Source organism: Eschrichtius robustus, chromosome 16 (genome assembly GCF_028021215.1).
Source record: "Eschrichtius robustus isolate mEscRob2 chromosome 16, mEscRob2.pri, whole genome shotgun sequence".
NCBI classification, from domain to species: domain Eukaryota; kingdom Metazoa; phylum Chordata; class Mammalia; order Artiodactyla; family Eschrichtiidae; genus Eschrichtius; species Eschrichtius robustus.
This window is the reverse complement of record NC_090839.1, coordinates 89,080,329-89,094,474: the sequence shown is the minus strand read 5'-3', so window position 1 is coordinate 89,094,474 and position 14,146 is coordinate 89,080,329. Positions and strand designations below refer to the sequence as shown.

Here is a 14,146-nt window from a genome sequence, read left to right as displayed (position 1 = left end):
CCAAATGGCTCATCACCAGCCACCACCCCACCCCTCCCTCAGAAACACACCTTGAATATGCTGTGTCCTCTTCTGGGAGGCCTCTCCCCACTCCTCTGCCCTAGCTACCCAGCAGCCTTCCAGGTCCAATCCTAAAGTCACTTCTATAATGTTTCCTCAACTCTCCCAGGCAAAACCAGTAGTCCCCTCTCACCCACGGCCTCCCCAGCTGACAGGCCAGGCTCTGAGGGTCTCCCGCACAGGCAGGATCGCCAGGCTCTGAGGCTCTCCCACGCAGGCAGGCTCGGTGGTGCCCGGCTGGCTCTACTCTGGCTCTGATGGCTTCCCTAAGTGGTCGGCCTGCATATCCGACTGGCTCTTCAACATTTCCACTTGGAGGTCTAAAAGGCATCACAGACACGTCTGGAACACAAAGTTTGATCCCCTCACCTCCCCACAAAGCTGTCCTTAGTCTCCTCTGTATCACTAAGGGACACCACCACCCACTAGCTGCGCAAGCAAAAAACCCTGGATTCCTCTTTTTTCTTCACCCCCCCACACTCATCCCACCAGCCAGTCCTCTCAGCTCTACCTCAAACCCACCCACTCTCGTGTTTCCAGAAGCCTAAATCCAGAATCACTGCTAGCCTGGACCCTGTAGTTGTGGAAGAACCAGAATCTAAACGAAAAATAAATAAATAAATAAATTAAAAAAAAAGGGATGCTACAAAGGTGACCAAAGGTGACAAACTCCCTGAGCCAACAGCAACCATGACGGAACACGTGTGCCCACTCTCACAATGACGGCTTCACAGGCACGTCCGTTGTTTGTTTGTATGTATGTATGTATGTATGTATGCATGCATGTATTCATTTATTTATGGCTGCGTTGGGTCTTCGTTGCTGCGCGCGGGCTTTCTCTAATTGCGGCGAGCGGGGGCTACTCTTCTTCGCAGTGCGCGGGCTTCTCATTGTAGTGGCTTCTCTTGTTGCGGAGCAGGGGCTCTAGGCTTCAGTAGTTGTGGCACGCGGGCTCAGTAGTCGCTCGCGGGCTTAGTTGCTCCGTGGCATGTGGGATCTTCCCGGACCAGGGCTTGAACCTGTGTCCCCTGCATCGGCAGGTGGATTCTTAACCACTGTGCCACCAGGGAAGCCCCCATCGGTTTGTTTTGGTTCTTCTCATGCTGTTTCTTTACCCCAGCAGCTTCTCTCCTCACGGCAGGGACAATCAAGAAACGCCTGCACTAAAATGCAAGCACAACTGTCCACTCAGAGAAGGACAACTGAGACCAGAGTGGGTGTCACGCTGCCAGGACAAACTCTGTACCGATGTGCTGGCCTATACTTGCTTTTGCTCAAATCTGGACTCCGAAAATTCCTGTTTTGTCTTGAAATCCTCCGGAATCACCTCAAAGGCTACTTCACAAAGCAGCCCTTCAAAGGTGTCAGTGCCTCTCTGAAGGGCAGCCAGGCAGCATGTGTCACTGTTCAGCCTGGGGCAGCCAGTCTCTGTGCTGAAGAACAGATGACATTTTTCCTTTTAAAATAAGCAGCATGTACTGGAGGAAAGATAACCATATACAATCCTGGAAAGAAATTTGGAACTATGTCTTAAGAGTCTTAAGAAAATTGATTCTCTTGGGCCCAAGTGTCCTACTCTAGAGATCTATCCTCATGAATAATTCTAAAAAAGAGAAGGCTTTACATACAAGGCCGTGCACTGCATTGTTTGCAGCAACAAAAGCGGAAAGCCTCCTGCATTTCCAATTCAGGGGTGCATGTGAATAAGCTGAAGCACATCTGATTGATGGAATGACAGCCACCCATGACACATGTTTACACATGGTTAGAGAATGCAAAAAGTGCTTACATCGTGTTAAGTAAAAAAGCAAGGCACAGCAGTGTACATATGGAATGACTACAATCATATGGCAAAAAGTAAATGCCAGCCCGTAAGCTAAAGGTGCAGCACCACATGGCAGAGCAGAGGATCAGAGGAATCTGTGTGACCCTGAGAAAGTCCTGGCCTCTCTGCTTCCGCAGAAAACGGGGAACAAAAAACGGGGAAACAAAAACAAAACAAAAACGGGGCAAACAAGTACCTGGCAGGATTTCTGTAAACATAAATGAGAAATGTGAGTGCTCAATAACCGACAGCTGCTGTTCTTACGCAGCAACAAGAGAGCCTGGTGGTGCTGCCACACTCCTCATCACACCCTGAGCAGGTACCACATTATCCCCACTCTCCAAGGTCACAGGCACTCAGGCACTGTGATCTTAACTGCTTCACTAGAACTTTCTAAACAGACATTCGAGCCTCAGTCCTGGCTCTGCCATTTACAGGTGTGCACTTAACCCCTGAGCCTCAGTGTCCCCATCTGGTAAACTGGGGATGATGATGACGCCTTTCAGGGTTACTCTGAGGACTAGTAAGAGTTTTCAGAGTGCTTAGCACAGCAGTAGATAATCAATGAGCGATACAGTTATTATTGGGGGAAGTGGGTGGCAATCATATTAGTGTCTTGGGATAGAATCTGTACAAAGCTCATGATTAGCCGAGCAGAGTTCATAGCCTAATTACTCTGGCCATTACCACAGAGACAAGTGAGAGACAGGATTTTCTAACTTAATTCCGGATGGGGACAGGGGTAGTTTTTGTTTAAAGAAAAATTGCAGGGCTTCCCTGGTGGCGCAGCGGTTAAGAATCCACCTGCCAATGCAGGGGACATGGGTTCGAGCCCTAGTCCGGGAAGATCCCACATGCCGCGGAGCAACTAAGCCTGTGTGCCACAACTACTGAGCCTGCGCTCTAGAGCCCGTGAGCCACAACTACTGAGCCCGTGTGCCACAACTACTGAAGCCAGTGCGCCTAGAGCCTGTGCTCCACAACAAGAGAAGCCACCACAACGAGAAGCCCGCACACCACAACGAAGCGCAGCTCTCCACTCACCACAACTAGAGTAAGCCCGCGTACAGCAACGAAGACCCAATGCAGCCAAAAATAAATAAATAAATTAAAAAAAAAATTGCAACACTATGATATGACAAGTGACATATGGTGAGAAGCCTGCCATGGCTGAGTTAAGACCTAGATAAAAGTAGACAGTGATGTGTGAAGAACAAGTGGGCAGAGAAGCAGTTCAGCCTGGCCAGTGTTTGGCTCTGATTTGTGATGGCCGAACATGTGTTTCCATTAGCTGGGCTTTCTAAATGGGAGTCTGCATTAAAAAAAAAATCCTGAGGGACTTCCCTGGTGGCACAGTGGTTAAGACTCTGTGTTCCCAATGCGGGGGCGCCCGGGTTCGATTCCTGGTCGGGGAACTGGATCCCACGTGCATGCTACAGCTGGGAGTTTGCATGAAGCAACTAAGGAGATCACGTGGAGCAACAAAGGAGCCCTTGAACTGCAACTAAGGAGCCCACCTGCCGCAACCAAGTCCCAGCGCAACCAAATAAACTAAAAAAAAAAAATTCTGAGGTTGAAACTACTGCCAGACTTTGTTATCCCTGACCTGCTTGTGCAGGAAGCACCAGCCACCACTCCTGTTGTACAATGCTCCCTGGGGTTTCTGGAAATTCCAGCTTGGCTTATGTCAGTGGCAGCGAAGATCACCCCGAGTAGTCGTGTAGCGTCCCCAGTTGCCCTCAGGCCCGGGTGCCTGTGCCCCGCCTGTGGAGCAGAGGGGGAGAAAGGGGGCTCTATTGATTTCTTAACAGCTATTCCAATGGGCTCCCAAGCAGCATCTGTCCAAAAGGCACCTCACAAATAGGAAGGAAAAACGAAGCTTTTACTTTTGCACGGTTCCCTCCTTTAGCAAATCAAATGGTGTGCCTCATTTTTTTTTTTGAGGTGGCTAAAGAAGTCAATGAAACACCTTGCCTAGCTCCCCTAAGAAGGAAAAGTGGGCTCCTGCTGGGGCCATCTGCACTGACCCCCACCCACAGGCCCCGCACCCGTTCCTGCTGAGGCGCGTGTGGACGAGGCTGCCGGGGACTGCTGAGGTGAGCCCCACACCGGGCGAAGCCAGCTTCTGCTGGCCAGACCTCTGTCTCCCCTCCACCCGTGCCACTGGCTGCTCATGCCACACTCTGCTTCCTACAGGGAGCCAGACCACAGCAGAAAGAGGGGCGAGCCTTCGTTCACTGGGCTTGGGCTGTAGGAACCAGGGAAGCACCCTGATTGTCACCCACTGCAAATGTGTGGACACGGGGTGGCTCCCCTGGTGGAGGTGGCCTGAGCTGAAAAGGAATACAGTGAACTTGAACAGCCACTCCTCCTCTGTGCCCCACAGGCTCCCTGACCTCCTCCGCCTTCAGAACTAGATGCGACTAATGTTACAAGAGGGGGACTCCCACTGGCCCCTGTCTGGGGTCTGGGCTCTTTTGTGGGCCTGGGCCTACTCCTCCCCTCCCCATAGGCCACCAAGGTTGAAGGACCCAGGGTGCAAGGGAGGACTTTTTTAAGTCTGGGAGAGCAGGGCCGCATAAACTGTTCTGTTACTGTATTTTACTGAACACTAAGGAATGTACACTAAACATTACTACTTTGAAAATACAGCCAGCTACAAGATGAACTCCACAGAGGCGAATTCTATTACCTTTCCTCTTTCCATCCAAAACCAAAAGGACAAAGTGACGAGCTGAAAATGAGAGGGAAGGGTATGCAGTGGGAGGGAAATAAATAGCCAAAAGCTGAACCTGACAGAAGTCATGGTTTAGCCACTCTTCTCTCACAGTTGCATCCAAATGGCAAGTCACCAAGGCTGCAAACATCTATCTCAGGAGTAATTAAATCAAATTAATCTCAGGAAAAGAGCTTTAAATGTTCAAAGCCCCATTAATCCTCATGCCTTGTAATTAAATACGTATGTTAAGAAGGCTTGGACAAAAGCAAAACATTTTCAAATGTGAATTCTTTACATTCATAGCATTATAATGCATTCTAAGTACTAATCTTGTAGAAAACTATGTAAAAAATTTAGTGAAGCACACACTGTAAAAACATGGCAGAAAGAATGCAGATACAATCTCAGTCCATACTGAGCTTTAGAAAAATGTGCCTTGATAAACATCTTCACTTTTAAGGCTCCACATAAGTTATCCAATGATAATCTCCAATTAGTTTTTTAACTCTCCCTGATCCTTGCCCCTCTGGATCCTGAGGGGGCAGCCCTCAAACTCATCTTGGAAAAGTTCTTTGCTTCTGCTCTCCTGGGATCTTCTACTTTATTTCCTTGTTCATGTCAATCTTCCAGGGTTAACCTTCTCTTTGAAAATCAACCATGAAAGAGACTGGTCACCCCAACATACTGTGTGTCTTGAAGGGAAGGTATCCAATCTTCCATTTCTAAAAAAGTGTGTACTTCTCAAAAATCTCAAGAACACTACTGCTGCCACGTGGTGTCTGAACAGCTCTTGACTCTTTGTCAAAGTGCTCTCACCTCACAGAACCTCATTTGCTTCTCACAACCACCCTGAGATGAGGTGGAATAGGAATTACACGTCCATCTTTCTGATGAGAAGAGTCAGAGTAAATGACTTGCTGACAGTCACACAGTAAGCAGTTTACAGTCTGAATGTTATCAGTTCTCTGATTAAGTGCTACTGGTCAGAACCTTCGGTGCCTGCAGGAAAGGCTGTCACCATGTAGACCAAATCATCTACAAAAGGCTCCCATGATTTGTCTAAATTGCTTGGTTCTGTTGGAACTGTAGTTATCAATTATTTCTTAAAAAACACTGTGAGTTGGAGTTATGGACTGAATGTTTGTGTCCTTGGATAGCTCATACATTGAAATCCTAACCCCCAATGTGATGGTATTAGGAGGTAGGGCCTTTGAAGGCCATGAGGGTGGAGTGTTCATGAATGGGATTCATTGTAAGCAGAGACAGGAGAACCTGTTCCTTCTGCCCTTTGTCATGTGATGATATATAGGGAAGATGTCCATCTGCAAACCAGGAAGAGGGCCCTCACCAGAACTCAATCTGCCGGCACCTTGATCTTAGACTTCCCAGCCTCCAGAACTGTGAGAAGTAATGTTGGTTGTTTAAGCCACCCAGTCGATGGTAATTTGTTATAGCAGCCTGAGCTACGATGGCTGAGTTTGGAAAACTTATCAACAAAGTTTTCAAAGACAGGGATATCTGTGGTAAAGGAATTTTACCTACAGAAGATCTTAAAAGACAAAAGCAGAAGCCCTGATTATTCCAACTGGATTCATTACCATGGTCAACTGCATATATCTGTCAGGAATACCAGGTTCCAAATCAAAACCTCGAAATTAAGGGAAGAGGCAGAGTTTTCAGAAACCAAAGAAAGAGTATACTCGTATCTAATTTTTGGACAAAGATATTGTGGAAGGATTGTCACACTGCCACCAGTGGATCTAAATGACATTTTAAAGTTTCTTCTAGGTCCAAAAGTCTGTGTGAAGCTCCTCTGCCCCTTGAAAGATTCTAAGGTAAGTAGATCTCATTCCAGAGGAGGAACCCAAGTGATCCAGCAATATCATTTCAGAGAAGACTGAAGTAGAGAAACCAAATGCCTCAAATGAGGAGGAATCAAGAACAGTAAAAACCTCGTCTTTTGTTTATTTCCCAAGTCCGAGGGGAGGGAGAAGATAAATGGACCTACCCACATTTTCAAGGACTTAAAGATTACAGGTGCTGTCTCAGAATTTTACTAATATCCCTTCCTTCAATCCTCAGATAGCCCAGAGAGAATGTCATCATATCCATTTCACACATGAGGAAACCATGTTACTAAGAAATTGAAGGACTTGCCTAGTTTACGTAGGTTATGCCCAGGATTCTCAAACTCACACTACAATTAACTTCCTATCATACTCTTACCCCTGTTTTCTAGCAGGAAAAAACAGCTGTTCTGACAATTTTACTTATGTTTGATAAAAGGTCCTGGCTGTTGGAAATGAAACTAAAGAGATGACTGGAGCAGTAAATAAATATCAGAGAACAGATCTTTGTTCAATGAACAAAGTCTTTGTGTTCTGTGTATTGATTCTGTTCCCTGAGAAAACTTAAAACATTTATTTTATTTAATTTATTTATTTTATTTTTGGCCGCACCGGTGGCATGCGGGATATCTTAGTTCCCCGACCAGCGATCGAACCCGTGCCCCCTGCATTGGGAGCGCGGAGTCTTAATCACCAGACCGCAGGGAAGTCCCCAAAACATTTAATGTCAAAAGTTTTTGCCTAGTGAATTTCACTTACTTCTGACACAGCTCTAGGTCTAACAGACGGAGGGAGCACTTCAGTTCAAGTGAAGAAAATGGAACTTTACTGTCTACATTGTCTGAAGCTCTGCCAAGCTTTCCTGGAAGAGTCACGAGAGTATTCTTAACAGAAGACATTCCTGCCTCCAGTCCTGGATTCCTACAGCTGGCCAGTGAGGACACCAGGCTTTCATTTTGCTGTTAAAAGCACAGAATTGTGTAAAACCGAGATAATTCTGGCAATGATTATCCTCTTTCAATTATTTTTATATTGAGAGAAAAAGTAGAGTAAAAAGCTATGAAAAGTATAAGCAGACGGTAAATGAAGTAGGGTGAAAACTACTTAATATGACACATTCACATACTCAGAAACTATGAAGAAAGAGAAGGAGGAGCTACCGACTCGTTCATTCCAAACAGACTGAACGTCAGGGGATAAAGTGGTCAGCTGAAGCTCAGAATTCTATGCTGGGGTAGTTTTTGTTTTTTAAATCTCTGTGGACACCGGTCAAAGAAAAAAAGACACATGTACATGCTGAGAAATACAAAAAGGCATAATGAGTGAAAGCCTGTGTTTCATTCCAGAAAAAAAGCTCACACTGCACCCATTTTACCTTGCTTTTTGCACTTGACAGTGCACTTCTTGGAGAGATTTCCTGATCAGTACTTATAGGTCTTTCTTATATATATATATATTTTGGCACGGGTTATGAAAAATTTTTCTGGTGACTCTAGCAGTGGGCCAATTCTCAATTTATCTATCTTACTTTCTGATCAACAAAAGAGTTGTTTTTTTAAAAAATTTATTTATTTTTATTTATTTTATTTTTGGTTGCCTTGGGTCTTCGTTGCTGCGCACGGGCTTTCTCTAGTTGCGGCGAGCAGGGGCTACTCTTCGCTGTGGTGCGCGGGCTTCTCATTGCAGTGATTTCTCTTGCTGCGGGGGCACAGGCTCTAGGCATGCGGGCTTCAGTAGTTGCGGTGCATGGGTTTCAGTAGTTGTGGCTCGCAGGCTCTAGAGCGCAGGCTCAGTACTTGTGGTGCACGGGCTTAGTTGCTCCACGGCATGTGGGATCTTCCCAGACCAGGGCTTGAACCCGTGTCCCCTGCGTTGGCAGGCGGATTCTTAACCACTGCGCCACCAGGGAAGCCAGAAAGGGTTGCTTTTGATAAAGTATGACTCAGGCTCCTAAATGAAGATAACAGTCAACATTACTATGCAGATAGCTGTTTTTTAATCATCTTTTTTTTTTTTTGCTGCGCTGTGCGGCTTGCAGGATCTTAGTTCCCTGACCAGGAATTGAACCCAGGCCCCGGCAGTGAAAGTGCTGAGTCCTAACCACTGGATGGCCAGGGAATTCCCAGATCACTGCTTTTTAAAGTAAAAATTTAAGAGATTCTGAATTCAAATGTTGACTGTGTGAGAGAACAGAAAAACAAACAAATGAAAACATTCAAAGAATTGGATTAAGGAAACAACCTTTCTTCCTTAAGTGGATCTGCCGTGGCTCCATCCCTCATGTCAAGACCTTAAGACAAAATAAGTTCCTGGGATGTAGCACCACCACCAGGACCACTCATGCCACTGGGAGAGCCGGGGGCGTGGAACTGGAAGGAGTGCCTGCCCTCCCATGCGGCCTGCTTCAGCATCTTGCTGGTGTGTGAGATGTGGGAAAAGCGACAGGGTTTACTTTCAGTTTTGAGAACCATGACTCATTCTCCCTACATTCTCTCAATTCTGGCCATATTTTTAGTATTAAAAAAGAAAAAGAAAAGAGAGGCAGATCATGAATCAGGGAACATAGAAGCCCACATCCTTTCAGTTCTACCGTCAAACGATTAATAACTCCTCACTTTTGTGAAGCTGTTTTCTTTCCAAGAAAAATATAAGCTTTGTGTCCTCTCAAAATGGTTTTTCCTGCTTTTCAACAATTAACAAACATTATTTCAAAGTAGTTTTCCTTTTCTCCTGGACTCAGGGTTGTAATTGCATGATAGCACACTTGAGTAAAATAATTTAGAAATGAAGCGTTCAAGAAAATGATACGTGAGGGGGCAGGTAACCCACGTTTGCAGAGTTCAACTGTCTTACAGTTTACTCATACCTTTGAAGTTCCTTTCTACTTCCTCTTACTCTAGAAGACATGGTCAGTGTTCCTCAGAAGCTGGGCAGGCTTTTGATTAGAGATCAGTTTGCTAAGGTTCCCCAGGTGACATTAAAGGCGGCTCCAGCGGCATGAAATTCTCCTCTCCCTGAAGCAACAACGGGAGGAGGTGCTGTCCTCACCTCTCACAGAAACCACTACACCAGCTCACAGGGGCCGTCAACCAAACACGCCCTCGCATAAGCAGGGCTCTGTTCCACAGGGAAGAAGGGGGGCTGCTGGCCCTGCCCTCTGGCAACGCTCTGCCGCCCAGTCTTTTGTACCTTAGGTAAGTGCACGTGCTCGTTCTGCCAAGCTCACTTCTCCCAACACCACCGACGTGTCACATTCGTGCAAAGCTGGGATCTGGGGGCTGGAGGGAGACTTAACTCAGGTAGGCAGACTCAGACCTGGAGGTGAAGGGCTGATGCCAGCACTCAGCACATGGCCAAGCGAGGGCGGAAGCCGGTTCCCCGCAGTCTCCCTGCAACGCCTCTCCTGCCACTTTAACACAGTCCTGTCCGGCTCATACCGCCAGCGCACAAAGAGCTCGCTTTCAAAGGGGTTGTTCTGCCATAAGAGTTTTGGATGTTTCAAAGTTCCGAGAGAAACGCACCCTCTTCTCTAACCCTGTGCACAGACAGTGAGACGGGGGTGACCGATGTGATGTGAAGAGCACCTCCCCTCCCACCAACAGGGTCTGTGCTGGGTCAGCTTATGGCGAAGATCCACCTCTACCCTCAACAAACAGCACAGACACCAAGCAATTTTGCCTGACAGCAGTATTTTATTGTTATGACACCGTCCTGTGACCCACTTTACTCCCTGCTCCTTACTTCTCGGTTATAAGCAGTAATTAGTAATGTCAGTGTTCTGGCTGGATTGCTCCAGGCCCATTAATAATGCAAGAGCAGGAACAGGATGAATGCATAAATGTGCAACAGAGGTTTCAAGGTTAAAAGCAGTAATGGGGAGAGCTGGGGGGAGGCAGGCGGTGTTGGCAGAAGAGGAAAGCGTGTGTGTGTGTGTGTGTGTGGTGCGTGTGTATGGTGTGTGTGTGAGAGAGAGAGAGAGAGAGAGAGAGAGAGAGAGAGAGAGAGAGAGAGAGAGAGAAGCAGGGAGGGTGTGGGGGAGAGAGGTGATGGGGAGTTAGTTTTAAATTTATTTTTTAAAACGTCCAGCTTCCCTTTAGGGGCAGTATGTACGGCGAAGCACTTCTCAGTGTCCTTCATCAAGCTGAGTATAGTTTCTCCTCTCCTCTGGAGTGGACACATGCCTCTGGCCACCTGGTGGGGAGGGTGTCAGTGCTAAGTCTCAGGCACTGAAGAGTTACCAGTGTATGAAATTGAGGTCAGAGGAAACTATGCCAGCATCTTTCAAACACTTTTCTGGTGTTTTAAATGACTTCTCTTATAAAAGGCAATGCCTGCTTGTTCAGCAAAACTGGTACCTTCCCACTTAAGCTTTTACAGGAAAGTCAAGACAAGTGATGCAGAACAGGTCCCGGTCTGGCAGCCAGGTACTCCTTCAGTGCAAGAGACAGAAGACGATGTTGTCGCAACTGCTTCCCCATCTCTGCAAATCTCCATCCCACCGTGTTTCCAAGGGGGGATTTCAAAAGGTACGATATCCAACACTCCTACACAGATCTTTGTATTAGAACCGAATGACAGCAAACAAGCCTGCAAATTAGGCGTGGGAGAGGATTAGCATGGCTATCTGAAAAACATTTGCTTAGGAGATGGGGGAGGGGGCCCTGAAGCAAGGTGGACAGCCATCTGTGACTCCTGAGCTGTTTATAGCTACATTACCTTCTAAGCAGACACAACCTTTCACTTGTCCCTCACCTACCAAAAGTGAACTGCTTTACATACTAGGAAAGTAACAACTTTCTCTGCTGGTTTCACAACCAAAACCAGACATTTTAAAAGCCGGTGATAGCAATGCTTGGGTGAATCAGAACCCATCCTTACTTGTTAGTCAGAACTAAGTCTCTGTGGGAAAAGGAAGCAGTTGGAATCAGCCTTGAATCATAGTTACTGAAAGCTGTATCTATTCCCACGGGGCTCTGGCTTCTGCGCCAAGGTTTTCTCACTGGCAGCATACGGTCCTGTGTGCTAGAGATGGGGCTCCTGCAGAAAGGCCAGCGAGAAGAAAGGCAGAGCTGCCAGAGTTCCAGCTCTTTCCACTGGCCACAAAATTGCATCACGTCACCTACAACCTGAGGCAAAGCACTCCTTTTGAGGGTGGCAAAGTCAGCCCTCACAGGGATCCAGGAGAAAGGTCTATGGGTTTGAAAATATACAAGCATGTTTTAAAAATCACATGTCTATCATTCAAGTTCCCTAAAAACAAATAAAATAAAATCCTTTTGTTTTAAAAGTTCAGAGATGACTGGGTTGACGAAAACGGGTGCAGTTATCTTTTAGTTGGAAAAGTAGTACACGCACAGTACTCCCCCTCTCCCACCCTGCCCTCAGAGTAAGCCTCCCCCAAAGCAATGCCCTGTAACCAATTTCTTATTTATCCTTCCACACAGATTTTATTCACATGTTGGCACCCATCTCCTCCTCCTCCCATGTGAGACCCAGATATAAGCATACAATACCCACTGTTCTACACCTTGTTTTTATTTTATTTTATTTTTTTACTTAATACATCTTGGTGATAGCTCCAGATTGGCACAGCTGGGCCCACGTCATTCTCTTTAATGCTATGGTGTACTGGTTCACAAGTCAAATCTGGTCTGTTGCCTCTTTTTATAAATATAATCTTAACTGGATCACAGCCACGTTCATTTGTTCACATATTGTCTACGGTTGCTTGCAAGCTACAAAGGCAAAGCTGAGCAACTCTGACAGACTTATATGGTCCAAAAAAGCCTAAAATATTTACTATCTTGCCCTTTACAAAAAAAGTTTGCCAACCCCTGGTGTATGCCATTGTATGAATGTCCATATGTAATCTGTTCCCTGTTGAACATTTAAGTGGAAAATGGGTATCCTTAAGAATAAAATTAAACTGTAAACGTTGAGAGGCACTAAGAAGGATGAGGAGGAAAGAGCAGAAACTAGCTGGAAGAAGCTGGCATGAAGAAGCAGGCGTAAAGAGGGAACTGCAGGGCAAGCTACAGCCTCCCAAAGTGTTACTTCCTTTTTTTAGAGGAAGTAAGAGGCAAACTGTAGGTCTTTTGATAAAAGGAAATTCCCCTTTGCTGTATCAAAGCTACTCCCTGTGTTTGTGTTTTTCTAAGTTAGGCAAGGCTGCCTGAAGCATACTCTGACCAAATTAGGAAGCAAGCAGGCTGATGTCTCTAAGCTGGTCACCACATGGCCAGGACGCCCAGGCATGCATACACAGTGATGGATGGGGAAGGAGAGACTCAATCCAAGAAAGAAATGCTATTTGCTTGAGAAATTAGCCTTATAAAAATTACACTTAATAAGAATTAGTAATTGTTCTTGAAGATGAAATTCACTTCCTGCTTCTGACAAAAAAACCAGGGCTTCCAAGGTTTCTACAAGGGAAGAATGTGGGAGGTGCGCAGTGGAGATGAATTCTTTGGGGCATTTTTCTGTTTACTCCAAGGGCAGTGAAGATCTTGCGAAGTACCAAGGAAAAACATACCAATTAGCTCTCTGATAGATTAATAAGATATTCAGTTTTACAGTATTGAGAAAAAAAGAACTTAGAAAGGTCATACTAAAATAGAATTGTATAAGTTTCTATTTGAAGACTGACTACTCAACTGCTTTATCTGCCGCAAGGATAACGTTTTAAACTAGTCTTACACTTTCCAACAAGGTTGAGGTATGCGATACTGAATCAATCATTCACACTGAGCTTGTTTCTGCCATCTCTACGCAGTGATATTCTTTTTCAGGAATGACTTCTGAGTTAACTTTTGATTCTGAGCCAATGAGCTCAGAATCTACTCTGACCACCAGCACTATCTGGGTAATAAAATTTAACCTTGAAAATCCTTGCTTTCCTCCCAAATTTCCAGATCAGCAAGATTCTTGGACATGATTTTTATTCCCTTAGGAATGTGCTCAGTTCAGTTCCAGTATTCGCTTAGAAATCAGACATGCAGTTAAGAGTTAAGTAAGGTAAGTTTAAATGACAAAGCAAATCTCAGTTCTTCTTTATAGGAAAATCTTCAAGGGAGCCAGGCAAAAAGATGTGGGCACTGTTCTTGGCTCAATCTGAGAACCTGCTCTCTCCAGCGCAGCAGCCGCTCCCCACAGAGAAGGCAGAGGCCCAGAGCAGCAATCTGCACGGGTGGCCATGGACTGGCGTGGGGCTCCTGTTGAAACAGCGTTTTCTGTGCTGTAGCTCAATTTGTGTTGAGTTGGTATCCTCGTTCCTTTGCCAGGCTGCATGGGGCAGGAAATACGCAGCCCCTAGCTCCAAAGTGCTCTATATGTTGTCAAAATTGCTAAGTGTTTGCTTTCTACCTATTCCTTTATTGACTTCGCACATTTATTTACAATCACCTAAAGGACCCATGAATTTTACAGGTAACACTATAAAGAACAGCTATTTTTTGAAACCCTGGTTGAACCCATCAATTAAGAACTGTATTTCTATTAGTCAAGACTTCTGTGACTCACCTTTAACTGAGTCAAACTGTACACTAATGGACCACTGAGGACATACACAGGTTAGAGAGCTATCCCTGAACCCGAAGTTCATATATAACCAAAAGACGAAAGTGTGATAGTTTCCTCAAGCTGCGTGAACCTGGCACTTAACCCCTCTCTTCGTCTGCACAGTGAAGATGTATGGGC

At 45.8% G+C, this 14,146-nt stretch overlaps 1 protein-coding gene across 3 annotated transcripts in view; it reads right to left on the bottom strand.

Moving 5' to 3' along the window:
- The window catches only part of RNF216 (ring finger protein 216), a 181,536-nt gene that overhangs the window by 68,039 nt on the left and 99,351 nt on the right, over nt 1–14,146 (bottom strand). Inside the window, exon 14 of one of the 3 annotated variants that reach the window (XM_068524092.1) lies at nt 8,049–8,401. The exons of the other annotated variants lie outside the window; for them this stretch is intronic. Within the exon in view, the coding sequence (XP_068380193.1) occupies nt 8,339–8,401 (63 nt within the window). The 3' untranslated portion in view covers nt 8,049–8,338. Of the gene's footprint in view, nt 1–8,048; nt 8,402–14,146 lie in introns of those variants that run through there. 3 annotated transcript variants of the gene reach the window in all.